The sequence below is a fragment of the Podarcis liolepis genome (genome assembly GCF_965112155.1).
Source record: "Podarcis liolepis genome assembly, chromosome: 13".
NCBI lineage: Eukaryota > Metazoa > Chordata > Lepidosauria > Squamata > Lacertidae > Podarcis > Podarcis liolepis.
Window position 1 is genome coordinate 419,682 of NC_139573.1, and position 25,935 is coordinate 445,616.

At 54.4% G+C, this 25,935-nt stretch overlaps 3 protein-coding genes across 8 annotated transcripts in view; 1 reads left to right on the forward strand and 2 right to left on the reverse strand.

Annotated features, from left to right (window-relative positions):
* On the forward strand, positions 1 to 7,633 carry LOC310691294 (uncharacterized protein). Of its 5 annotated transcripts, none has more exons than XM_083471019.1 (9): positions 1 to 132; positions 1,856 to 1,949; positions 2,359 to 2,498; positions 2,696 to 2,769; positions 3,027 to 3,257; positions 4,375 to 4,437; positions 5,810 to 5,965; positions 6,955 to 7,027; positions 7,115 to 7,633. In XM_083471019.1, exons 2-9 carry the CDS (start codon positions 1,856 to 1,858, stop codon positions 7,607 to 7,609), a joined length of 1,326 nt encoding a protein of 441 aa, XP_083327145.1. In that variant the 5' UTR covers positions 1 to 132; the 3' UTR covers positions 7,610 to 7,633. The 5 variants fall into 5 exon arrangements, with proteins under 5 accessions (XP_083327145.1, XP_083327144.1, XP_083327146.1 ...); XM_083471018.1 differs by having other exon boundaries at positions 7 to 132; positions 2,423 to 2,498; XM_083471020.1 differs by lacking the exon at positions 1 to 132 and adding an exon at positions 652 to 956.
* LOC310692010 (uncharacterized protein) overlaps positions 1 to 25,935 on the reverse strand; it is a 155,165-nt gene that overhangs the window by 13,990 nt on the left and 115,240 nt on the right. The window lies entirely within an intron of this gene.
* On the reverse strand, positions 7,626 to 25,711 carry ARRB2 (arrestin beta 2). Of its 2 annotated transcripts, none has more exons than XM_083471022.1 (15): positions 25,557 to 25,711; positions 23,078 to 23,108; positions 20,742 to 20,802; positions 19,914 to 19,958; positions 15,888 to 16,084; positions 15,405 to 15,464; positions 15,150 to 15,217; positions 14,346 to 14,481; positions 12,964 to 13,048; positions 12,704 to 12,776; positions 11,871 to 12,008; positions 10,679 to 10,762; positions 9,828 to 9,910; positions 9,641 to 9,695; positions 7,626 to 8,631 (listed from the first exon to the last, which is right to left on the reverse strand). In XM_083471022.1, exons 1-15 carry the CDS (start codon positions 25,577 to 25,579, stop codon positions 8,535 to 8,537), a joined length of 1,236 nt encoding a protein of 411 aa, XP_083327148.1. In that variant the 5' UTR covers positions 25,580 to 25,711; the 3' UTR covers positions 7,626 to 8,534. The 2 variants fall into 2 exon arrangements, with proteins under 2 accessions (XP_083327148.1, XP_083327149.1); XM_083471023.1 differs by lacking the exon at positions 25,557 to 25,711 and adding an exon at positions 23,253 to 23,337.

Here is a 25,935-nt window from a genome sequence, read left to right on the forward strand (position 1 = left end):
CTCCCGTCGTCCTCTTCGTGACGCGGCGAGGGGGCGGGGCCATGCCGGGCGCGGGCTGGCGGCGGCACGTGCGCGCGGAGCTGCAGCGGCGGGAGCGGCGCGCGCGGGGCCTGCGGCTGCTCCTGGAGCGACGTGAGGGGGCCCGGGGAACTCCCCGCCACCGGGCTGGCTTCTTCCCTGCGGGGAGGGGGGGCTCGGCTGGGGTGGCCCTGGGCAGCGGGCGGGGGCCACCTTCCCCTCCGGGCAGCCTTCCGGGGGCCACCAGGCCAGCTGGGAGCTCCGCCCAGCCCTCTCCTCCATTTCTTATTATTACAGTATTATTAGTATTATTTATACCCCGCCCATCCCCAGCCACTCTGGGCAGCTCCCAACCGAGTGTTAAAAGCAAGACAGCGTTAAATGTTAAAAACTGCCTCCAGGTGTTTTTAAAGATAGGATAGCTACTTATTTCCTTCCCATCTGGTGGGAGGGAGTTCCACAGGGCGGGCGCCACCACCGAGAAGGCCCTCTGCCGCCTTTGAATTGTGCTCGGAAACGTCCTGGGAGCCACTGCAGATCTCTCAGGACCGGTGTTATGTGGTCCCGGCGGCTGCTCCCAGTCCCCAGTCTGGCTGCCGCATTCTGGATAATCCATCTCAGCCCTCGCCGCCTCTTGTGGCCGCACCCTTTTAGACGCTGCAGGAGAGCGCATCTCCCGCCCTTCAGCCTCCTTGGCTGCCCCCGAGTTCTGCCAGGACCAAAGGGGGAGAAAAGCTTTCCTCTCTCCACTTTCTCCATGACAGTAATAGTTTTATCAGCTTCCACCATCATGCTGCCTCTGCCTCACCTTTTCTCTTGACAAATAAGTCCGTCCCCCCCCCCCCCGTGACCCTCACATGAAGGGCAGCATAGAACGCTAGTAAATAATAAGAGTAACTTTGGTGGCCCTTTTCCAACTTGGCAATATCCTTTTTCAGGTGAGATAACCAGAACTGCACAGAGTTATTCCAAATACAGACACATTGATTTGCATAACGTCCATAATTATGCCAAGGATCCCTGGTGTGGGGGTTGGCCTTTTTCGCGGCTGCCACCCCCTGGGTCCACACCTTTCGGAGTCTGAAGATGTTTTCTGGTTAGAGAGAAACTCCGGGAGGCTATAAAGCCTGGCAGGAGTTTCAAGGGCCAGGGAGAAAGGGCTGGAGGGCCGCTTCCCTGCCATAGAGTCAGAATAGGATCTTCTTGGCTCTCTGCCTGGTGCAGAATCCTGCCACTGCTACAGCAGCCCTCGCCTCCCTGGCGCCTTCCAGAGGTTGTGGGACTACAACTCCCAGCAGCCACCAAGTGGGTGGAGGCCGAACCACAGCACCCACTGGCTTGCATGTTTCCTTTGCTGTGATTCCTCCACCGCAGTGGGTTGGGCTGGATGACCCCTAGGGCCCCTTCTGCTGGCAACCATTGCCTTGAACATCAGAACCAAAGCGGGGCCCCCAGCCCAGCGTCCTGATCTCACAGCAGCCAGCCAGACGCCTCTGATGGGAAGCCACCTGGCAGGATACGAAGACAAGTGTAGCTCTCCCCACCATTTCCAGCAAAGGGCCTTCATCCTCACTGATAGGCCTGTCCTCCGCTGTGAAACTGCCCAATTCTCTTTTAAAGCTGTTCAAGTTGGTGGCCATTTGCTACCTCCTGTGGGAGGGAGTTCCGCAGGTTAACGGCATGCTGGATGAAGAAGTTGCTTTCTCTCCCCAGCCTTTTGAGAGGCAAGCGAGGCAGTGGAGGCCTAGGGTGGGGCTGCCCTTTCTAAAAGCCCCTTTCCCCAGAGACCCCCTTCCTTCCCAGCCCCCTCCTGAGACGCTCCTTCTTGCTCTTCCAGATGAAAAGCTGTACGGCCGCCTGGAAGCTCTGCAGACCCTGCTGGCAGCGGCGGAGGAGGAGGGGCAGTGGCCAGGGCCAGTGGGGTCCTGCCGGTGAGTGCAGAGGGTGGGGTGCTGGTGTGGAGGGGGGGGAGGATGGGCATTTGCTGAACGGGGGGGGGGGCAGTCCTCTTCTGGCTTTTTCCTTTTTTATACATTTTTATTGATTTCTTAACATATCCATTCTTAACATATCCATCCAACATATCTTTTCATCTTACACAATTCTTTAGACTTCCGTTAACACCTCTGATGATTTTCCATTCTTTATCACTTATTCTGCATTTCTTAATTCCTATATTGCATTTAGTTATCCTTAACTAATAACTCTTTTCATAGTCTTTCTTGTAATATTTCAAATAATCCACTTTACAAAACTACTAGCGCAATCTGTTTATCACAATTACGTTTCAAATAGTTCATATAATTTACTCCAGTCCTCTGAGAATCTCTGATCCCGCAGGTTTCGAATCCTTCCTGTTAGTTTATCTAATTCTGCCTAGTCCCCCTCTTCTGGCTTTTTCCAGCCCCCCCCAGGAAGTGGCCTCCATCCGGGTGCAGCAGGAGATGGAGCTGATCGAACTCCGGAAAGAGAGAGAGGAGGTGAGTGGAGGCTCCGCGAGGGCCTGGATTGGGGCCAGCTCCTGTGGCTCCGTCGGATTATGGAATTGTTTGAGTGGGAGGGGCTCCCCAGGGGTCATCTAGTCCAACCCCCTGCAGGGCTGGAATCTCAAGGCTGGCATCTCTGATCGGGGTGCAATTCAGGAGAGAAATAAATAAGTGCTGCGCTTGCTTTGCAGTTGTGCCAGCGTGTCGCTCTCTTGACGGACATCCTGAGGGAGGCGGAGGCAGAGAACAAGGAACAGCGGGCAAAGTAGGAGTCTTGGTCTCTCTGGCCCCCCAGGTGGGGGAGGGGGGGCTCGGCCTTTTAAAGAAGTTGGGTGCAGCTGGTTCGCCGGCGTTGCGCCCCGGCAGCTTTCCTTCCTCCGTTCCCCCTGTCTTTGCTGCAAAATTCACCAGGAGGCCCACAAAACGTTAGAAAATGAAATCTTGCATTGCCGGGGGTTGGTCTGGATGACCCTGGGGTGTCCCTGCCGGCTCTGGAATCCGGTGCTTTCTGCCCCTCCGCAGGACGAGGTGCCTGGCCCAGGATCTGGCTGCCCTGACCCGCCGGCACGAGGAGGCGCAGTGCCAGGCCTGGGCGCTTTCCCAGGAGGCCGAGGGGCTGCGCCGGGAGCTGGCCGAGGCGCAGGGACTCATGCAGGAGGCGCAGCGGAAAAGGGAGGAGCTGGAGGCGCGCTGGGTGCGCGAGAAGGCGCTGGAGGCCGGCCGGCTGAACCAGGCCAACGAGCAGCATGACCGGTGAGCAGAGGGGCTCTGTCTGGAAAGATGCTCAGGCGGGGGGTTGGGGAGCTGCAGTCGCACCACGGAAGCCAAACGGAAGTCCATTCGACTTCCAAAACATTTGGGAACCAAGGCCCGGCTTCCGATTGGCTGCAGCAAGCTCAATATGATACGATGATCTTTATTGTCATTGTCCCATACAGAACAACGAAATTGAAAAATCTACATAAGACATTCCAAACCCAACAAGCCTGCTATCCCAACCTGGCTAGCCCCCCAAAAACTCTGGTACAGTGGTGCCTCGCAAGACGAAAATAATCCGTTCCGCGAGACTCTTCGTCTAGCGGTTTTTTCGTCTTGCGAAGCAAGCCCGTTAGCAGATTAGCGCTATTAGCAGTTTAGCGGCTATTAAAGGCTTAGCAGCTTAGAAAAGGGGGGGGGGAGCGAAAAAAATCGCAAGACGTTTTCGTCTTGCAAAGCAAGCCCATAGGGAAATTCGTCTTGCGAAGCGCATTGAAAAACGGAAAACCCTTTTGTCTAGCGGGTTTTCCGTCTTGCGAGGCATTCGTCTTGTGGGGCACCACTGTACCCCATTTTAAAATACAATATACTCCCATACAGACTCCTTCCAATGCGTTTGGAGCCCCGTCGGATGTCCGGGTTCCTTTGAACATTTGCAAACCAGAACACTCACTTCTGGGTTTGCGGCTTTCAGGAGCCAAAACGTTTGAGTGCCAAGACATTTGGGTGAGAATTCATATCCTGCCCTTTGAATTCAGGTGTTTGGGCAGATCACAGACTAAAACACAAGATAATAACACAAAACGAAACTGCAAGGCAATAGACACAGGGTGCTAGTTAGCCAAGGGCCGGGGGGAAGAGGAAAGCTTCTGGCTGGTGCCTAAAAATGTGTACTGGGGGGAGGCTTTTTTTGGAAACATCTCCCCCCCCCCACAAAAATGAATACATTTTTAGGCCCAAATTGGAAATAGGCCAGGCGCCATTCAGAGAGCCCAATTTCCGGATGTGTCCCACCCACTCCCGTTGACATTGCACTCTGTTTGCACGAGGCTTTTCTTCCCTGAAATCCACTGCAGCCCCGACCCCTTCTCTCTCTCTCTCCCCCCCCCCCCAGGTATCAGCGGAGAGTCCGGCGCCTCCAAGAGAAGCTGCAGGCGGCCAGGGAAGCAGCCGGCATGTGAGTCCGTCTCCTTTTCCTGAGGGAGGGCAAGGGGGTGTCCCTCTCTAGGGGGGCTGCCATCCCCGCTCGGCCTTGAAGCTCCCTGGGCCACTCTGACACACAGCGCGGAGTTGAACTGCGGAACTCCCTCCCACAGGAGGCAGCCGTGAAAGGGGGAGACGAGGCAGATTCATGGGCCATCGGTGGGTCTGCTCCGTCTCCACAATTGCAGGCGGCTCTGCTTCTGAATCCCAGTTGCCGAAGCCACAGGAGGGGAGAGTTGCTCTTGGCGCGGATCCTGCTTGCAGGTTCCCATGATAGGCGCCTGGTTGGCCACTGCAAGGCCAGGAGGCGGAACTAGGTGCCCCCCCCCGTTGCCCTGATGTCCCTGGGGAACCTCCAGCTCCAGAGGCAGTCTACCTCCATTCCTCACTTCTTGGGGGCATTGGGCCCCTGGGAGAACAGGAGGAGGGGCTCCCCTTGGGGCCTTCCATGGGGGTTATCAGTCCTGGCACAAGGTGTTGGGGTGCCTTGCTCTCCCCTTTCTTTGTGGTGAAGGGGGCAGCTGCTTCAAGGCCTGCCTTAGAGGGAGGGGCCATTCCCAGCCCCAGGAAGGTTTGGGGTTGGGGTGCTTTGAGAAGGGAGGGGGGCATTCTGCACCTCGCCCTTCATCATGGCACCTGGGGGGTCCTGGGGGGCACCCGGCTTTCCCCCAACCATCTCTGGGCCCTGAGCACCTGTGATTTTCAGTGGGGAAACCAATGGCGGCCCCTGAAGCTTCCCGGCCCTTCTCTATGGACCAGGCCCTTAAAATTAGTAGTAGTAGTAGTAGTAATAATAATAGAATTATTCTGTGTCAGTCACACTGGGATCCTGCATCTTGGCTGACCACTGTGTGTGTTGACCCCGGGTCTGGTCCTTATGTCTTAAAAAATAAAAGAGAGCAGCAGGATAAAAATGCAATTAATAAATCACAGAATTGAAAGGCTGGAAGGACGGCGAGGGTCTTCTGCTGCAGCCCCTTCAGTGCAGGAATTGCAGCTGAAACATTCATGGCAGACGGCCGCCAAACCTTTGAAGTATTGTAAAAAAAATTAAACTTATTAGTGTTTTTTGCAACACTTTTAAGTTTCCTGGTTTTTGTAGACTGCTTAGAGATGTTTTTAAAATATTAAGCGGTATTGAAATCACTCAATTGACTCCGCTTAAAAACCTCCAAGGGAGGAGAGTCCTAGATGGAACGTTTTGTTTTTCACGGTTTTAAATGTTTTTAATTTCCCTCTGGGGGAAAGCAGGGTGTCGTTTTCTAAGAAGAGCCACTTTGCAGAGGCTGGCCCTGCCTTCTGAGCAGCAGCTGCCTTTGCTCTGAAAGACCCCCACTTTTTCTTAGGAAAGTGGGGCACCCCACTGCCTGCCCCCAACACGGTCTGCCCCTCTCTCTTGACGCAGGATTCCCAGGCCGGCAGCTGCAGAATCGTCCCCCAGCGACAGCACCTTCAGCACGTCTTGCGAGGAAACCAGCGCAGAAGGTGGGAGCAGCCCAAAGGTGGGTGTGGCGGGGGGCATATTTAGTCAAGTAATGTGCACCCCACCTCTCAGGCGAGAGATTCTTCCAGGGCGGAAGGTTTCTAGGAAAGCATCAAACTGCATTCTCGTGCCATTTGATAACAGTTTGTTGCGATCTTGGAAACAACCAAGGGGACTTGGTAGATCATGAGCCAATGGTGTGACGCAGCAGCAAAAACGGTGAATACTATCCCAGCTGCACCAACAGGAGTGTCCAGATCAAGGGAAGGAATAATACTGCTTTATTCTGCCTTGGTCAGGCCCTCCCTGGAGCCCTGTGTCTGGGCATCACAATTTAAGAAGGATGTTGCAGAGCAGGGCAGCCAAGATGGAAACCAGGCCTGATGAGGAATGGTTGAAGGAGCTGGGGGAGTTTAGCCTGGGAAAGAGAAGACTGAGAGGAGAAAGGAGAGCCCTCTTCAAATATCTGGAGGGCTGCCCCATGGAAGAGGGAGCAAGCTGGTTTTCTCCTGCTCCATAATAATTATTATTATTATTATTATTATTATTTATACCCCGCCCATCTGGCTGGGCTTCCCCAGCCACTCTGGGCAGCTTCCAACAAAATATTAAAATACAGTAATGCATCAAACATTAAAAGCTTCCCTTCAAATGTCTTCTAAAAGTCTGGTAGTTGTTCTTCTCTTTGACATCTGATGGGAGGGCGTTCCACAGGGCGGGAGCCACCACTGAGAAGGCCCTCTGCCTGGTTCCCTGTAACTTGGCTTCTCGCAGGGAGGGAACCGCCAGAAGGCCCTCGGAGCTGGACCTCCAGAGGACTTGAGGCAATGGCTTCAAGTTACAAGGAGATTCCAACTCATATCAGGAAGATACTTACTTTCAAGCAGTTTGGGTGGCCGCCTTTCAGGCTGTGATCCCTGCATTGCGGGAGGTTAGACTAGAGGACCTCGGGGGTCCCTCCCCACTCCTCAGTCCCGCGGTTCCTAGCGCTCCTTCCCCTCCTTCTAGGTTTCAGAAGCAGGACCAGCAGAGCCCAGCCCCCCTCGGGCCTCATCCCCTCTGGGTCAGCGCGCAGCTGCAGGTAGCCTTGTCCCTCCTTCCCGGGGAGTCTGGGGGGCAGTGAACTTCCTCCAGGTCCTTAACGTGGCCCCTCTCTTTCTCGCCACAGGTCCGATTCCCGAGGCTGCCCCCGCCCCGTGAATGCAGCCTGGCCCTTTCCAAGAACATCTGCACGGCCAGCGGTGGGCTTGCTCAGTGGTCACAGCAGGCTTGCAATGGCACCCTGGTTCTTTATCTGGACCTCATGTCACTGAGAGTGTGCTGGTTGTGTGAATTGCTCAGGAAAAGGGGGCTAAGCCACACCCCACAACCCTGGGGTCTACAAGTTGTTGGGGGTCAGGGGCAGCGTGGCCCCAAGGCTCCCCCCCCCCCAGGGTTGGGCGGCTACCGCAAGCCCCACATGGCTCTTCTTCTGTGGGTGAGGGTCTTACTTCTTGCAAAACCTGGGGGTCAGGGAGCGTCTGGCCCCCCAGCGGTGCAGCAAAAGTGGGGAGTCCTTGCTGCAGATCTGAGAATCTCTGGCAGGGGGGCTGCTATTTTCACAGGAGCCCCCGTTCCACTTCTCCCACACCCCCTCCCTGTTTTTAATGCTCAAACCACTTAATAAAAACTTCCAGACATCTGTTAACCGTTTTTTAATTTTCATTTGTTGCTCTCTGCTCAGACAATGTAGGAAACAATAATGGCCTTTTTAAAATTTCTTTTTACACGCATTGCCTGCCCTGCACCTGTTTGTACAGGGGGGGCAGGCCTGCAAAGTGAGGGGGGGCAGGACTGGGCACAAAGCACAGAGACGTTGGCACACACCTGCCCCCTTCGGCATTTGGGGGCAGGCGGAGGGGTCCCCAATCCCAGGCAGACGGACTCAGCTCACACCCCCACGGACAGCAGAGGCACATCTCGGGGGGGGGGGGGCTTTGTTGAAAAAGAGAAGGGGGGGGAGACAGACAGAAGAGGCCTCCCAGCCCCCACTGATTTTTTTAAAAGGGAAAGAGGAGAGAGTTCAACTGACCAATTGTTTTCCCTAACCAGTTAAAACAGCATTTAAAAATAAGACATTTATATAAAGAGCAGGTGGGGAGAGGGGGGGGTCGCCCAGAGAGATTAGACACACACAACGTGGTGCTTTGGGGGGGGGGGGGGAATACGACAGTCAGACGATAATGCCCAATAAATGTTCCAGTGCGTTAGACAAAAATTTGGGAGGGGGGGGCGGACGAAGACGGTGGCGTTAAAATCCATCTGTGGAGAAGATACGCAGCAGCAGATAAAGATTAAAAGCTGGGGGGGGCAGAGGAGGTGGCGGCCCTCCCCCCTCCATTTTTAGTCACATTAAAAGCCCCCCCCCCCAATACAGCATGAAGACACAAGGCGGGGGTGGTGATGGCTCCTATAAGGAAGGAGGGGGGAGTAGAGGATGAGGCGACATTCGTATGGGGTGGGGGCCATTTCTCGGCTCTTTCCCCTCTCTCCGCCCCCCCCAACTTGGCTGGACCTGTGGTGGCGAGGGGGGGGGTGTTCCTCCCTTCCTAGCAAAAATGGTCGTCGTCTTCCTTGTCGTCCTTCAGCCCCTTCAGGCGCAGGCGGGCAAAGTCTTCAAACACAATGTCGTCGTCCTGCCCGTAGCTGTTGGGGGGGGAGAAAAAGGAAAGGAGAAAACGGGGGGGGGGGCAGAGTCAGGCTGCTTTGGATATGCACAAAAACGGTGGCTTTTCTTTCCCCTTTGCACCCGTAAAAGATCTGCTTGTTTCCCTGCATTCCTACATCCCATAATTTCCTCGCTCCGCTTTTCTGCAGCAACAACCCTGGCAGGTGGGCTGGGGCTGAAAGGGAGAAACCAGACCCCCAGCCAAGCAGAGATTTGAACCCAGGGGCTCTGACCACTGCACCACACTGCCACTGGCAGCTCTCTGCGCAAGACCCAAAGGTCCAGTTCCTTTCCTGGGGGCCTGGACACAGGGGGCTGAATTGGAGGGGGCCCTTGCAGCTGTCCCCTCCTCCTTGTGGGTTCTCCTTTCCGTTCCTCAAATGCTGACCCAGATTCTCCACTTTTAAACCCCCCACCCCTAAAGTGTTAGATGGGCAATGCAGACACCCCGTAGAAGTCCTCAAAGGGGGTTTGTGGGCTCCCCCCATATTATCCCTGCCCTATATTAAAAAAACCCCCAAAAACAACCATTCCAACTTGCAGAATAGAAAATAGAAATGTTAGGGTGTTTTAAGTTCTAGACTAGGACCGGGGAGCCCACTGGGTGACTGGGGCCCCCAAACCTCCCTCGCAGGGTAGTCGTTGGGGGGGGGATAAAAAGGGGAGGGAGAGAACAAGTCACATCTCCTTGAACAACTTGGGAGGAAAGGCGGGGTAGAAATGCAATAATAAATTATATTATTTGCTTTGTTTTTATTGCGCGTTTTGGGTTTCCATCTTGTGTTCTTATGCTGGGAACTGCCCTGAGTTCTACAGATGAAGAGCAGTATGAAAATAAGTAATAACTGGGTCAATATATGGGAAATAACTAGGCAGAGAGAGAGAGACACTCTGGGCCCAGCCTGGCTCCGCCCCCCCCTCCCCGAGAGCGGGGCCTTGTGGGTGCTGGCCTCTGAGCCCCCAGGGAAAGGGCCAGACTTGTCTTACTTGGTTTCGAACTCGATGAGGTTGGTGTCGACGGGGGCGTCCGTCTCGGGGGCGGCTGGAAGGGAAACGGGAGGCGTGAGGCTCCTCTTCCCACCCTGTGAAACTTCTCCCGCCCCCCCCCCTTCCATCAAGCGCAGCTGCCTCTGGGGTGGGAGGAGAGGGCCTGCACCCCGACTCAGAGACTTACCTGGCTGAGGCTGCAAGGTGGGCGAGGGCTGGTCGGGCGGCTTGGGGTGCATGAGGACGAACGGCAGCTCCACGGAAACATCCCTGGGGGGCAAGAGAAGATCAGGAGAAGAGCCTGCGGCTGGATCAGGCCCAAGGGGGCCCAGCTGGCCCGGCAGCCTGGCCTCAAAGGGCCAAATGCCCCATAGAACCCGGGAATGGAGGTAGACTGCCTCTGGACCTGGAAGCTCCATACGGACATACGAAATGGATGAGGCTGGTCCAGCGTCCTGCCCTCGCAGGGGCTGAACAGGTGCTATATATATATATGTATATGTATTCATATTTAGTTATTTAATCATTTTGCATTTTGCTCATTGCATCTATACAACTCTTGATCTTACACAGACTTCCCGACTTATCTTCCACTGGCATCCTCCTCCAAATCCTTGGTCTGCTATAACTCCTTGGGGAGATTTTGCAGCCTGCATCTTTGCGAACCCCAAATATTGCACAATCCTTTTCGTTCTCTTCTTTTTAGGTTGATTGGAAACACACACACACCATTTATTTTTTACTGTTGCGACTTGTCGACTGTAACTTCTGAAAGAACCCCAAAATATCCACTTATCTGCAATGCCAAGTGCCTGTGATTTATTCTAGCCTTGGTATTTGTTTGAAAGTGGGCAAGAGCCAATGCAAAATGTAACCAAATTTAAAATGTGCTTGGAGTGATCGCCCTTGTGCTTAACTCTGCTACTAGAGAGCAGGAATCTCTCTCCCAAACATATCTTTGGAACAGAGTTGGGGTTTGGGGGGTGGGGCGTGGGACAATGAGAGCAGAAGAGCAACCAACCCGATCTTCATACTTACCCTCCCCGGGACACCACCAGCTTGACCTTGACCCGGTAGGAGACCAGGATGCCCAGGACCTCCTTGTTGGCACCCTCCTTCACACTGCAATGCCAAGGGAAAAGAAACAGGGGGGTCGCTCTGGCCTGGAAAGGCCTCCCCTTTTCCCCACACTCACATTTCTTACCCCTTCTCACCATCCATGCATTCCTCCTGTGCCACGTAACAAACCAGTGTTCTCCAAACTGTTGGGGGTCCCTTCGGCCCCCTCAGTGCCATGAACTCACCCCCAGTGGCCCCTCCCCTCCCAAAAGCATTGTTCAGAACAGCAGTTTTTTGCATGAGCCCCTAAAGGAGATTCGGAGCAGGTAATGGCCAAATGTTCAAAATCCAACTGAAACTTAACTCTGTATTTTACTTCATAAAACTTATATACCGCTTGCTTGTAAGAGGAAATGCCACAGAGAGGTTTACAAAAAGGATCAAACAATATGTCACTAAAATTACAAAACCACACCACAAGCACAATTTAAAACCACAGCGGAATAGATTGAAACTTGTGCAAACGCGTCTCAACAGGCGCCAAAAAGAAGACAGTGAAGGCAACTGTGCGAGAGGATATCAGCTGGTGCTGCCACTATTTATTATTAACAAAAATTATTAATATTATTTATTTATGCCCCACCTTTTCCCCTGAAAGGACTTAAGGGCGGTCAAGCAATCTCGCAGAGAAGCTGGTCCCAAGCTGTTAGAATCACAGCCTCGTCAAACTGGCAGGGACGCCAGCGGTCATCTAGTCCAACCCCCTTTTAAGGGCTTTATATACTAAGAGTAACTCCTGGAACTCGGCCCGGGAGCAAATGGGCAGCCAGCGCAAATCTCCGAGAAGCACAGGTGTTGTGTGCCGACTGGGTCTCCCCTCCTGTCAGCAACCGTGCTGCAGCATCCTGCCCCCTGGGCAGCCCCACGGAGAGCCCCTTGCAGTAGTGAGCGCAAGCAACCCAGGGTGAGCAGCTCTGCAATTTCCGATATTCCCCGCCCCCTTGCCTCTTAACACGCCCCCCAGGACCCTCCTGCCCTCTCCCCCCCCCCGGGGGGCTGCAACCCGTTTGGTCCCTCTGCAGTCCTAAGATCCTTTAGCCGTGATTCCTGCACAGCGGGGGGTTGGACTGGATGACCCCTGGGGGTCCCGGCGTTGAATTGCTGGACTCACATGGTGGAGGAGGCCAGGTTGGTGTCTTCGTGCTTGAGCTTCCCGTCCAGCGCCAGGCCCCGCTTCTCCCGGTTGTTGCTCAGCAGCGGCGTCAGGGTATAGACCTTGCAGAAGGTGGAGCTGGGCGCCACTTGGTCGCTGGCGGAGGAAGCCAGAGAGAGAGGCGTCAAGGTCCCTGCCGGCCCAGCGCGGCCCGCCTGGCAGGAACGGCGCAAGCTGCTTTCTACTGAGTCAGGCTGTTCGCCAGCCCACGTCATGCAGGATTCTCTGTGCTGTCCAGCAGGACCCTCTTGGGGCTCGAACCTGGGAACAGCCTGCAAAGCAGCTGCTCTAACCACTGAGCGCCCATTGCAAGCAGGGCTGCAGGGGACAGCGTCAGGCCAGGGCCAAAATAATCATTATTATTTATTATTTATACCCTGCCCATCTGGCTGAGCCCCCCAGCCACTCTGGGCGGCTCCCAATCGAGTGTTAAAAACAAGACAGCATTAAATATTAAAAACTTCCCTAAACAGGGCCGCCTTCAGATGTCTCTTAAAGATAAGATAGCTGCTTATTTCCTTCACATCTGGTGGGAGGGCGTTCCACAGGGTGGGCACCACCACCGAGAAGGCTCCGGCATTGCAGAGGGTTGGGCTGGATGACCCTTGGGGATCCAACCCAGTTGTGGGATCCGATCTGCAGGAGTCTCCTCCACTGGAGTCTTTAAGGAGAGAAGGGCGTCCCCGAACATTTCGACGCTTGGGGAGACGACGAATGCAAGGCTGAGTTTTCCGAAATCACCCACCCCGCGTCCCCCCGCCCCAATCCCGGTTCCGAGGCTGGAGACTTACTCCTGTTCGATTTGGGCCACGGGGCACTTGTACTGGGCTGTGCTGAAGAGGCAGATGTCCGCATATTGCCGCACTGCAGGGTCGGGAGGAAGGAAAAGCGTCAGGGGACGTCCGGAGGAAGCCAGCTCCAGGGAGTGCCAAATGGGGGGGTCAGGGGGTGGCCCTCAGCTGGCTGCTGGTCCCCCATACACCCCCTTTTTTCCAAACCAGCAGAACCCCCCAAAGCGCTCCCCCCGGCTCCACAGACCCCCCTTTCCTACCGGACACCTTGACTTTCTTGACACTTTTGCTGGAGTTGTTTGTGACGTGAACGTTGACGCTGATGGGCTCCCCGTGATAATAAAGCTGGAGGGGGAGAGAGAGAAGGGGGGGTCAGGCTACAGGGCCAAGGGCGGGCCCCCAAAGGGAAGACCCTCTGGGACCTGGTGCCTCTCTCTTGCAACCCCCCCCCAGGGGCACCGTCCCCCCAAATCATAGTGGGGAGCATCCACCGTGAAGCTGGTGACCCCAGAAGGACAGGGAACCTGCAACCATTGCTGCCAAGAGTCCCACATTCGCAAAAGATCCGTCTTTGGAACTCACTGCCTCTTGACGCCTTTTTTCAGAGCCCCCTAAAAGCTAAAATGCTCAGGGGAAAATATTCTCTTGAACTGCTAGACAGCTATTGTATGGAACTTGACAGTCGGACAACAGATACTTTGTTTGGATACGTATAGTGATATTTGGAATGAGTTTGCAAAGAATGTCTTACTAGGTTTTGAACAGCTACACTTGTACAGTGAGGGGGGGGGAATATTTGATCCCCTGCTAAATTTGCTCGTTTGCCCCCTGACGAAGAATTGACCAGCCCATAATTTTAATGGTAGGTTTAATGGGAGGGTGTTCATCAATCTCTGACTTTTGTCTTCTGGGTTTCTGGGGGTTTTCCTGTTGTCATTCTGTCTCTCACAGCTACAATAAACCTACCATTACAACTATGAACTGGTCATTTCTTTGTTGGAGGGCAAACGGTCAAATTTAGCAGGGGGATCAAATACTCCCCCCCCCCACCGTATCAGGGATACAACATCATTTATTTCAATGTATGGAAATGTACTGATTTCATTTCCGCATCTTCTTTCTCACGTATTTCATTTTTCTCTGCATCTTCTTTCTCACATATTTTCTTTTTCTTTTATAAATAAAATTGCTCTAAAATAATAGTAATAATAATATATTATTTCTATGCCGCTCTGGGTGGCTTCCAGCAAATTTAAATAATCAAAATTATCAACTATGTTGAAAAGCAGTGATTTGCTCTGACCAGCCTGACGATACTGCTGTGTGTTTTAATCTGCCTTAAGGGCCTTTCCCCTCATTGCAGCAACTTGCAGGTGGGGCACGGGGGGGGGGGGGCAGATATTGCTCGGGGCAGGGGGGAGATTGGGACTAGACAGGGGGCTGCTTTTAAGAAGGCCGGGCGCCAAGGGATTCTTGAGCTACGGTTCACACCTTGCAGGGCGTTGAGCTACGACTCCCGGATTCCTGACTGGTGACGGGGGTCTGCGGGGGTCTGCGGGGGTCTGAGTCAGAAGCACGTTTCACACCCGCCCACCCCTCAAATGCACCTATGTGCATCACAACGCCCCCCCCCAATAAATACCTCCTTGTCGAGCGAAGCCTCGAGGTGCAAGGAGCGGTCGGACATCAGGAAGTGGCGGGTGGTCTCGGCCATGGGCTGGGGGCCGGGCTTCTCCGGGGCATATTGCACTTTCCGGATGACCAGGCGGACGGAATTCCTGTGGGTCGGGGGGGGGGCAGGAAGGGAGAACGGTTGAAAGAGGAGGGGGCTGCGGCCCAGGACGCCTGGGTTCTCCTCAAGGCAAGTGAGGAGGGGGCAGTTCAAAGCCCGATTAATCCGTTGCATGAACAGAAGCCCCCCTTTAGGAATCTCAAGGTGGCTCTCTTCCCCACTGCAACCCCACAACAACCCTGTGAGGTGGGCAAGTCTGAGAAAAGGGGGCCAGGATAATGGGCAGTATATATATCGAGCAAAGAAATAAATAGCAAAGAATTAAATACAGGGTCGGGCCAAACGCTTCTCCCTAAAGAAAGGTATTTTCTGGCCTGAACTGGACGTGCTGCCAGGGATCCAAACCCAGAGCCCGCCATGGGCAAAGCAGGCGGAAAAGGGGGCAAGGGGCTTCACAGGAAATGACACAGCCTTGGCCTCCTGCCCCACAGCCTCCCCTGATCAACCGCAGTTCCTGCATAGCGGGGGTTAGGCTGGATGACCCCTGGGGGTCCCCTTGAAAGTCTTCCATACTAGGAAACTCCCAGAGGTTGGGCAGGGAAGACTGAGCTACGTAACACCCAAAATAACAATAAATCTGTGGGGGTTTTTTTGCAGTTTCTCAGCCAAAGGACTTGTCTGCCCGTGAAGAGCAGCCCTGCAAAGCTGGCTCACCTTTTGTGAATCTTCTCATCTTGAATTTTGGCACAAAAAGCCCGGATCTCAAAATCGACGCCGCAAGCCTGGAGGAGGGGGGAAACGGGGGGGTCCCTTAGTAACACTGCCGGTCCTGTCCTGCCCCCCCCCAGCTGCCCCATAAGCAGCCTCCGCCCCATATGCTGCTTCCAGGGCAGAAGCCACACAGTCCCATCCTTTTCTTTCCCCCGAACCCCCAAAATCTGCCCCCCACCCCTTCAGAAACCCCCCTACCTTTCCTGTGTCCTCTGGACCCGGCTGCAGCGTCACAGAGCAGGGCAGGTTCTGTGGGATCTGTGGGGCGCAGAAAGAAAAAGAGCAGTGCCAAAGTTCCCCCCCTCGACTCCAGCTTTGGGGTCACCCACATGGCCCCCACCCCAAGGACTTCTCCTCTGAGTCCCTGCCCCCCTCCCCCGCTTTCCTCCCTTGCCACTTTCTCCACCCCATGCGCAGAGACCAGAAACCGAGGTAACAGCCCTGCGGAACTCCCTGCCACTGGAAATGCAGCAGGCGCCTTCCACGCCAACTTTCCAAGCCGGGGGTTGGGCTAGATGTCCTTTGGGTTCCCCTCTAACCTGACAGCCCTTTGATTCTGTGACAGGGGAGGGAAAGGAAACCATAGAGCCACGGAACTGCAGAGAGTTGGAAGGGGGGACCCCCCAAAGGGCATCTAGCCCACCCCCCTGCAATGCTGAGTGGGCTTGGTCCCTCTCTTACTATGAAGCTGAAGGGGTGGGCGTTGGCCCCCAGTTTCCGCAGCAGCCGCTCCTGCAGGCGGGTGAGGGGCTCGGCGGTCTCCTCGGGGGGCGGGAAGGCCTGCCAGGAGGCCAGGAAGAGGTCCTTGCGGAAGGAGAGGCCCAGGACGTCCAGGTCCTCGCGGCCGTAGCGGAAGGCGCAGGTCAGCGTCACAAAGACTGCGGGGGAAGAAGGGGGACAGGGTCAGGCCCCCCAAGTCCCACAGCGCAGGAGCCAAAGGGAAGGGCAAGCGCAGAAAAGGGGAACGGGAAACAGGAAACTGTTCTCTCCCCCCCCCCCCCAAGATGCAACCCTGGCATTTAGGATTTTGCGGTTCTGCAGAAAGCAAGGGCTTCGCCACTTCTGCTCGGTGACGGAAATCGGGGAGCGATTCCGCCGTGACCAACATAACATCTGCAAGCTCCCCGACACGTAATGTTTTGGTTTCTTCCAAGCTCGTGTTTTTTTGAACTCCAGCGGACCTCTTTGCGTGCAGACGGACTTCTCTGCAAAGATTACTAAGAAGCTGTCGTTTAATTGCTTTTCTTGCAATTAAAAGGTGTGTTTGACAAGGTGTGACTGTGACAAAGGTTCTGCAACCTCAAGAATTGACCTGTGACTTGGATAATGGTTTTCTCTAAGAGATTGATTGATTGATTGATTGATTTTTGCCACCATATGTTCCAAACTTCCTGAGAGGTATCAGATGCCTGACGCTGATAGCATGGTCCAGATTGCAGGTCTAACGCTTATTAAATTCTCAGGGAAGGAATTATGACGGTCCTAAAAGGAGGTTTCAATTGACACACCCTCTTCTGAGTTGTCTGCTGTGATGTTACGTTGGTCACAAGAAATGCTGAAGGTACGAAACCTTTCAGGTAACATCTCACCCCGTTACCTTAATGCTAAGAACCTCAAAGAAGAGGGGGAAACCATACCTTTTCCTTTGCTATGGGGAGGGGGAGGTGTGCGTGACCAATGTAACATGCTCAAGGAACGCAATGTTCCTTGCCCTCCAGTCATCTGATCTCTGCCCCTAACATGGCACTTCTTCTTTTTTTTTTAAGTAATGTTTATTAAGATTTTGGAAGATTACAGAATTGGCACTTCTTATCAGTTCCCCCGAGGAGGAAGCAAAACTATCAGTACAGTCCAGGGTCATTAACCTACTGTCTGTTTTCTCTGGCGAAGTCTTGAGTGGAAATTAGAGAATTAGAGAAATTCTGAGTCATCTTCCTTTCACACTCCCGGCTGCTCTAATCTTGCGCAGAATGACTGATAATCAAACTGTGAACTGAATTATCTTCCTGACGGTGTAGAGAACGTGTTGACCACTTGTGAACAGGAAAAATGGGTTTGTAGGTTGACCGTTTTTTCACAGAATTACCCAGATAAGTTTCCTCTGCTCCCCCCCCCCCCCCGCTCTTCAAATGATCAGACAATGAGCAATTTGGAGCATCTTAAGGACTGGAGGCCTTCTCGGTAGTGGCACCCTTCAAATGTCAAGGAAATAAACAACTGTCTGACTTTTAGAAGACATCTGAAGGCAGCCCTGTTTAGGGAAGTTTTTAATGTCTGATGTTTTATTGCATTATTATTATTATTATTATTATTATTATTATTATTACTATCACTAATTCTGTTGGGAGCCACCTGGAGTGGCTGGGGAAACCCAGCCAGATGGGCGGGTATAAATAATAAATTATTATTATATATTATTATTATAAAAAGAGAGAGAGAGAGAGAGAGAGACACTCGTTTCCAGGCATAAATGTAAAGTTTACACCTGCTTTTCCTTCCTGGATTAGCCCTGCTGGGCTCCCATCAAGCCCTAAACAGCTGCCAACTTCACTGGCGTCAGGAGCAGGGAAAATCTCTTTTCTGAGAGCGGGAGAACAATACTTCTGTTCTCCAGGCTGCGGGTTTTAATTTTTTCTCTCTGAAAAGGCTTCCCTGAGCTTGGCGGGGAGTGTGGGAATTAGACAGAACAAATCTTCACCCATTTGAATACCATCTTCAGACGGCACAATTGGGATTTTGGGAATTCAAAGGGCTTTGCTTGCACAAATGACTTAAAATGGCACAGAGATGGGTCTCCCGCAACTCTCTCTCTGTAGAAATTAATGTGGCAGAACTCTGGAACTGCCTGCCTATTGATATTGGCCTCAGCTGAACACTTTTTGTTTAGAAAGTCGACGCAAGTTTTAACCTGCATCCAGACTTTTGCCATTTCAACCTTTCGAACGTTTTAAATTATTGCTGTTAATTTTTCCCATCGATAATTTCTATTCAGAGAATAATATTCTCCTGAACAACATACCTACTATATGAGATTTGGCAACGCGATTAGATTTTCTGTGCCCTTACTAGGGCCGAAAGACGGATCTTGATGCATTGCGAAAATGTAAGCCGGCCAGATGGGCAAGGTATGAATAATAAAATTATGATCATTATCATTAATGTATGGCTCCAATTAATCAATAGATTGAAGATCTGACCGTCCCTGCCGTCAATGAGCAGATTGCTTAGAGATGAGATTTGGAACTCTTTTGTAAAAATACAGTAGGTTAAAAAGTGTATTAGAAATAACTTTTTGGATAACATCTCTATTAGGTAAGTATATACGTAAAAGTTAACTGACAGAGTGATCTACCGCACCCTGAAATAAATAATAACAAGTTATTTTCCACATTTATTTTTGTAAACCGCTTTGAGTTTCTTTTTCCTCACACAAGCAGGTCCCAGAGTGCAGCAGTTAGAGCGTTGGGACCGGGAGCTGGGAGAGAGGTGGGTTCAAATCCTCCTGCTTGGTCACGAAGGAGGCTCCCTGGGCGTGAGCTGGGAGAGGCGGCAGGGGCTGCCTCGGAGCCTGGCCTCCCTCGCGGGGCTGGTGTAGGACCTGGGAGGAACCAGGCTTCAAATCCCCACTCGGCTTGCTGGCTGTGACTTTCATAAATAATAATAGCTTTTTATTTGTATCCCTCCCTCCCTCCCTGGCCAAAGCTGGGCTCAGAGCGGCTAACAAGTAAAAATGAGGATTGGTTTGAGAAGATATTGAATTCTTTGGGTAGGTCTGAACAATTTGGGCCATTTAAAATGTTGAAAGTTAAATAGACCTTGTGGAGGAAGGAGTGTTAAGGTACATATGGCTGATTTGAATATGTTATTATTGAATATTACTGAATATGTATATTATTGAATATGTATATTATTGAATATTGTATACCCAATGTATCAGCTGCCTGGGGGGTTTCACTGCGTTTTGGTGGTTGGTAAAAAATAAAATATTTTTAAAAAACAAGTAAAAACAGCACAGTGTACATAAAACCACACAGTCAATTAATTACAATACATTCTAAAATCAGTTCAGAATCAAATGAATGTTAACCATTGGGCTAGAGTTCTATGAGGATTATCGAAGGAGAGAGGGGGTCAGACTGTGCCTTGGCCAAAGGCCAGGCGGAACAGCTCTGTCTTGCAGGCCCTGCGGAAAGATGTCAAGTCCCACAGGGCCCTGGTCTCTTGGGACAGAGCGTTCCACCAAGTCGGGGCCAGTGCTGAAAAGGCCCTGGCCCTAGCTGAGACCAATCTAACCACCTTGCGACCTGGGACCTCCAAAGTGTTGAGGCTCTCCGTGGGGCAGACCAAGAGAGGCGGTCCCGTAGGTACGAGGGTCCTAAGCTGCATAGGGCTTTAAAGGTCAAAACCAGCCCCTTGCACCTGACCCTGTCCTCCACCGGGAGCCAGTGGAGACCTAGCCTCCCTTTCAAGGTTGTTGTGAGGACTGGATGGGGGGGGGGGAGAGACAGAACTACGCAAGTCACCTTGAGCTCCTTGGAGGAAAAGGTGAGATTCCTGCCCTGAAGGGGGTTGGAGTAGATGACCCCTGGGGGGCCCTTCCAATTCTATGACTCTACAAAATGCACAATAAATAAATAAAGGCAAACAAGTAGAAATCAGTGTCCCCCAAATTCAAGCACCGGCCCCCCTCCTTGCCCCCCTGCTTACCCTTCCGGTCCTTGAGGTATTCAGGGTCCACCAGAACGACACCATCTAAGGGGGGGGCAGAAAAGAAACGGGGGGGGTGAGGGGGGAGTGCAAACCTCCATGCGCAGAGTATTAAGTCGTTCCTGTTATTCTTCTTCCTTATTGATAAGTTTATTGTTTATATTGGGGGGGTGTTTTAAAAATAAATAAAAATAAAGCAGTGTATAAATTTCATGGAATAAACAAAACGAAACCAATAAGTTAAGATACAAAAAGCTAAAAGCTGATTAAGACCCTGGGGGGGCATAGTTTTGTTTCTGTATTCGTTTCAATGCGCATTTGGGGTTTTGGTCTTGTAATTTTGTGCTGTGAACTGCGCTAAGATCTACAGCTGAAGGGCGGCATCCGAATTTATTAAGGTGTACCTCTATAATCGACTACCACTGTCGAAAAATCTAATCAAACTCTAACAGAACTGCAAGAATATTTGAAAGCCATGCCTATTAAAATATGGTTACGTGTAATTAGAAACAACTGCAGCACAGCGCTATTAAAGCCCTTTGCTTTAAAAAAGACCCGGGTTCAAATGCTCCGACTTGGAAGCCGTGAACCCCCCCCCGGGGGGGGGGTGACCTCAGGGACCAGGCGCTGCCTTCCTGCAGTCTTAGCCACCTTGAGCTCCTGGCAGGAAAATGAGGTGGTCTAAAGGTGCAGTTTTTAAAATGGCAATTTCCCCTGAATGGAGCCGGGGGGGGGGACTTTGATGCACCCCAGATAAATTGGAAGGGCCCACCCCATAACTCACTTTCCTCTTCTCCCCCCTTGCACCCCCAGCTGCCCCCCACTCACCTACGGGGTCCACTCTGTCCAGGTGGTCCACAAAGTCCCTCTTGCCCAGGTAGACGGTGAGCTGGGGGGAGGAGAGGCAGACCCTTGTGAGGTGGAGATGAGAGGGGACACCCCCTCCAGGGGGGCATCTCTAGGGAAACAACCCTCCCCCCAATCCAACATGGCAGGGGGTGGGCTAGATGGCCCTCGGGAGACCCTCTGACTCTACAATTCTGGATTCCCTGGGGATTTGTAGGCAGACGTCGGGGGGGGGGGCGTCTGTCAGGGATTCTTAGTTGCGGCTCCTGCACACCAGGGCGTTGCGTCGTCACTCCTGGGGGGCCCTTCCAAAGCTACGGCTCTCCGATTCTGTATCGGTGGCACAGACAAGGGTAATAAAACACTGGAAATACCCCAAATCTTGTGAAATCAAGTGTCTGCCCCCCCCCCACACAGCCAAGGCCCCCCCGTCTTCTCCTCACTGCCCCCCAGACCTGGAACTGCCCCCCTTAAGCTCACTTCCAGCCCCACCCTCCTCCCCCCAGACCAAAATCCATAACCTGCAAGTGCCTTTTGGGGGGAGGAAGCTGCAAGGAAGGACGCCCCCCCCATCGCCATCCGCCAAAGACCCCCACCTGGCTGCTGAGCTGCTTCCGATAAACCCGCACCCCCCGAGGTGGCACCTCGCACCGGATCCAGTCCAGCTCCAGGGGCTCCATCCTGCCCTCCCCACGTCCTCCGTTGGTCCCACTTAGCCCCCCCCCAGCCCCAAACGCTGTTTGGCCTGCAGCGCTTTCTGGCTGCCCTACCCTGTCTGCGTTGTGGGTTGCCCCCCAGGGAGGGAGGGAGGGGGGGAGGCAGCATCACCACGGAGACGCCGGGAGTCCACAAAGCGCGTTGGAGGCTTGGGAGGGACCCCAGGGGACATCTAGCCCAACCCCCTGAAACGCTGCAAGAACAGCCAGAGGATCCCTGGCAGAGGGGCAGCCGGGCCTCTGCTTAAGAACCTCCAAGGAAGGGACCCCCAGCGGTCATCTAGCCCAACCCCCTAATAAACCAGGAGAGAGAAGGGGGGCAATAAGGGGGGGGAGTGGGAGAGAGAGAGAGAGAGAGAGAGAGAGAGAGAACACATGTGGTTGCCTGCCTCCATCCTTGCCTCTCAGCTGCCTTGCCCAAGATGAGGATTCCAGCCAGGTGTTTAGAAAGCAGGGCTGGCAGCCCCACACACCAGGTTCCTCGCTGCCCCCACCCCAAACAAAAGCCTCCCCCTGCACCCAACAGTGGTTTTCTCAACCCCTCAAGACCACACACCCCCCCCCCCCCCGCAACCAGCTCAAAAATTGAATTTTCCAGTTCATCACCTCCGCACCCTCCCTGCAAAGTGCGGGGAGCCCAACTCTCCTCCTGTAAAGCCAGCCCCCCCATTTGCACCTCTCCCCCCCATCCTAAACCCCATCAGCAAAAAGAGAGATCTTTGAGGTGGGGGGATGTTCTTGTGCAACTAAGTTTGTAAAATCAATTTATAAAGAAAGGAATGAAGAAACTGGGCAGAGAAAAGTTCCCGCTTATGACCTGCAAGGAAGCTGAATCTTGGAAGACGCAGGAGAGAGAAAAGTCCTTCTTCATTCAGAGTTGAACTGCGGAACTCCCTGCCACAGGAGGCAGCAATGACCCACCAGCCTGGATGAATTTTAAAAATCATGGAGGAGGGTAGCGGATGGACATTAAACACGATGGAATAGGCAAAAGCTCTGCCTCCGGAGGCAGCAAACTGGAAACTCCCTGAGGGGAGAAGCTGCTCCTGAGTTCGAATCCTGGATGTGTGTGTGTTTTGCATCTGGTTGGCCACTGCGAGAAGAGGCTGCTGGGCTGGGTGGGCCTGATCCACCAGCCAGACCCTAACGCAAGAGATCCTTTTTGCTGGATGTGGTGGGGAGAGGGGGAGCGCCACCCGCAAAGAACGGGGGGGGGGGGTGTTTATCGGGCGACTGAGAGGTGGGGGGGGGGGAGAAGCGCAGAGCAAGGAGAAAGAGAGAGGCAGGCAGGACTCAGTTCCTGGTTTGAGAGACGCGCTTGCCTGTTGGGGAGGAAGGAAGCTGGGAGGGGGAGGGCGGCTGACAGGAAACCCACAAAGAGAGAGATGGCGAGGGGGGGGGAGAGAGGAGGCCACATGAATAAACCGTTAAACGTGCCTTTTTGGCCCAGGCACCAAGCTCAGAGCAGAGGATTTGGGCTTGGCTGGATTTTGCAGGAAGTACTACTGCTGACGTTATTATTATTATTATTATTTGTACAGCACCCATCCGACTGGGAAGGGGGTGTTTGAAGGAGAAGCCGGGTGAAAGGGGGTCACTTACTTTGCAGTTGGGGCTGGACTTCTTGAAAACCCTGTTTTCAACAGCAGAGAGGGAGAAAGAGGACAAGGCAGTTAGAATAAGTGGGGCCCGTGCAGCATCTCCCCCCCCACACAAGTGGGACACCCCCCCCCAAATAAACACCGTCCCTCCCACCACCCCCTTATCCTCTCCCCACCGTTAAATTATCCAATGCTCCAATGCTCAGGCCGGCTCCCTCTCTCCCCCAGGAACAGAAATCCACCACCAGCAGGGCTTAGTACAATGTGTTGCCGTGGGAACCGCATCAGGACCAGGTGCCTGAGGGTTGCCGCAGCAACGGGAGCAGCTGTCACCCTGTTGTCAAGGGGTTGGGTGGGGAGGGCAAAGTACGCTGGGGAACCTCTTTTCCAGCCTGGGCATGGCGGGGGGCGGGGGGGGCCAGCCCAGCAGAGACAGAGGCTGTCGCTGGGGGTCCTGCCAGCTCTGTGGTGCCCACACGGGCTGGCAGCTGCTGCTCTCTGGACGGACCCGGGCCAGGAGTCTCCCCCAGCCTGGAAATGCCATCTGCAGGATTTGAACCTGGAGCAGGTGCCACTGAGCTCACAAATCGCAGCCCCCATGAGCCCCATCTGAAAAAGTAATAATAATAAACCAGCCATCTCTTTCCTTGCCCCCCCCCCCATCCAAACTTTTGGCACAAGCGCTCTGAGACCTTAAAAGGAACTGGATGGGGATGCAGGAGAATTTCAGAACACGCTGCACTTCTTCCAAATATCCTGTTCTCCTGGGGGGGGCTCTTGCCCCAAAGGGGGAGAGGAAAGGGGTGGGGGACAGGCTCTCAGGACCCCTCCCCAGAACCGTCTCCTCAGAAAAGGCCCGTGTTTCTACCTGGGAATCTAGACTTGGAAGGGACCCTGTGGGGTCATCCAGCCTCACCCCGTGCAACCCCTTGCCCAACGAGAGACTCAAACTCGTAACCCGGAGAACAAGAGCTCTACTGCCTGGGCTCTCCTTCACTGGAGGGTTGTAAGCAGAGGTGGGGGCCAGCTGCCTGCCACAGATCCCTGCACTGCAAGGCGTCGGGGGGCCTTCCAGCTCTGCAGCTACAGGGCTCCCCCGCATAAAGCCCCCCCCCCTCACGCCTCCCTGCCTGCACGATGGAAGCCCAAGGGAGGATTCATCAGGGCAGGAAAAGCGGGGAGGCAGAGAGACCCTCCTTTCTCAGAAGTTCAAGGGGGGCTGGCCATCACCGCAGGGAGCGGCGTTGCATCCTATTGCATGTTGGTGCAGAAACCTCTGGGGGGGGGGCCTGGCAGAGCGGAAGAAGAGCTGTCCAGAGGGACGGCGGGGGCAGAGCAGAAAAAGTTATTTACACCCTCTTCCAAATGTCACCCTGCTGATGACTTCCTGTTTTTGTGCCGAGATGGGGAGGCCAGAAACCGCTTCCTTATAAATGGGCCTTTTTCGTTCCCCCCCCCCCAGTGCAAAGCGCTCTCTCCCTCAGCGCAGCGCTGGATAATCATCCCCTGGGGGGCTTTGTGTCTAGAAGAGAGTTGAGGAAAGCAGGCCTAGTGGGTAGAGTTCAGACTTGGGTTCGATTACCGCCCACCCCCCCAAGGAGCCTGGGGTGCTGCCCCCGCCTTGCAGGGCTGCCGTGGGGGTGGAATGGGGGTGAGGGCCCTGGAGGGAGAAGGGTTCGAGTCCTCCCACTTGGCCATCACAAAGGGGGCAGCCAGTGTCTGCCTCTGGGCCTCGCAGGGCTGTTGTGAGCGTTGAAGAAGCACCTTCAGCTCCCAGCGCAGGGTAGAGATGCACCTAATCAACGGGAATAACCGCCCTGGCCGGGTCCGGCCCCCTCTCAGCTCCGGGTCCAGAGGCCAGAGCGTGTGTGTGTGTGTGTGTGTTGTGTGTGTACACACAGGCGGACGTGGCCGGCCCTCCCTCTCCCCCCACAACATCTGGGGCTCCGGTGCCAACTCCCGCCTGGCTCCGGGAAGAGGTTAATAGCCAACTAATAAAAGTAAATAACGGAGAGGAGAGAGAGAGAGAAGGAACTTCTCTTTTCTGCCCCACCCAAGGCAAAGAGGGGGGGGGAGGAAGGACACCCCCTCAAGAAGCATTGGGAAGAGACATGCCAGCTGGCAGGAGTCGGGGGGGGGAGGGGGTTCCCCCCCAGGGGAAAGGGCAGGAAAGCCTTTGGGGGCTGGGGGGCTGCCAACCCCCCCCCGCCTGGCTCAGGCACGGCAGCCCCCCAGGAGGACCGCGGGGTCAGGGGCCCCCTCTTTGCAGCCACCCAAAAAAGGACCCCCCCCCGCCCTCCTGCGCAATCGGGGACCCGGACGCCTGGGTCCTCGGGGGGAGCAGGGGCTCCAGCCAGCGGCCAGGACACCTGGGTCCCCCAGAGGGGGGGCGCTTTGGTCAGGGGAGGGAGGGGGGAGTCCGGGACCAGGGGCTCCTCCTCCTCCTCGGGGGGCGCCCGGACGCCTGGGTCCCTTCCTACCTGGTGCCCGCCTTCTCCCCCATCCCGCCGCCGCTCGCCTTCCTCCTCCTCCTCCTCCTCCTCCTCTAGCGCTCCGGCCCCGAGTCCGGGCTGCAGGGCGGAGCGGACCCCAGTGAAGCCATGGCTGGCCTCCGGGCCGCGGTCACGTGGGCGCCCCGGCAGCCAATCCCAGGGCCGGGCCGGGAGGCGGGGTGGGGGGCGACGTCAGCGGGGGGGGGAGGCGGGGCGGGAGCGCGCCCCGAGCATGTGCAGAGCGCCGCCCGCCCCCCCTCCGCCCCCCCGCCCCGCCCTCTGCACGCGCCCCGAGGCCCGGGCGGCGGTTTCGCGGAGCCCCTCCCTCCCTCCCGCGGGCGTTTCCAGGCCCCCCCCCCGGCGCTTC

Coding starts and splice junctions, on each gene's coding strand:
- ARRB2 (XM_083471022.1), bottom strand. CDS start 25,579: ATGGGGGAGAAGGCGGGCACCAG. Junction 14,482..15,149: donor GATGAGAAGATTCACAAAAG/GTGAGCCAGCTT, acceptor CCCGACCCACAG/GAATTCCGTCCGCCTGGTCA. Junction 9,696..9,827: donor CACCTTGCAGCCTCAGCCAG/GTAAGTCTCTGA, acceptor TTTCCCTTCCAG/CCGCCCCCGAGACGGACGCC.
- LOC310691294 (XM_083471017.1), top strand. CDS start 1,699: ATGCTGGATGAAGAAGTTGCTTTCTCTCCCCAGCCTTTTGAGAGGCAA. Junction 2,770..3,026: donor AACAAGGAACAGCGGGCAAA/GTAGGAGTCTTG, acceptor GCCCCTCCGCAG/GACGAGGTGCCTGGCCCAGG. Junction 7,028..7,114: donor GGGTCAGCGCGCAGCTGCAG/GTAGCCTTGTCC, acceptor TTCTCGCCACAG/GTCCGATTCCCGAGGCTGCC.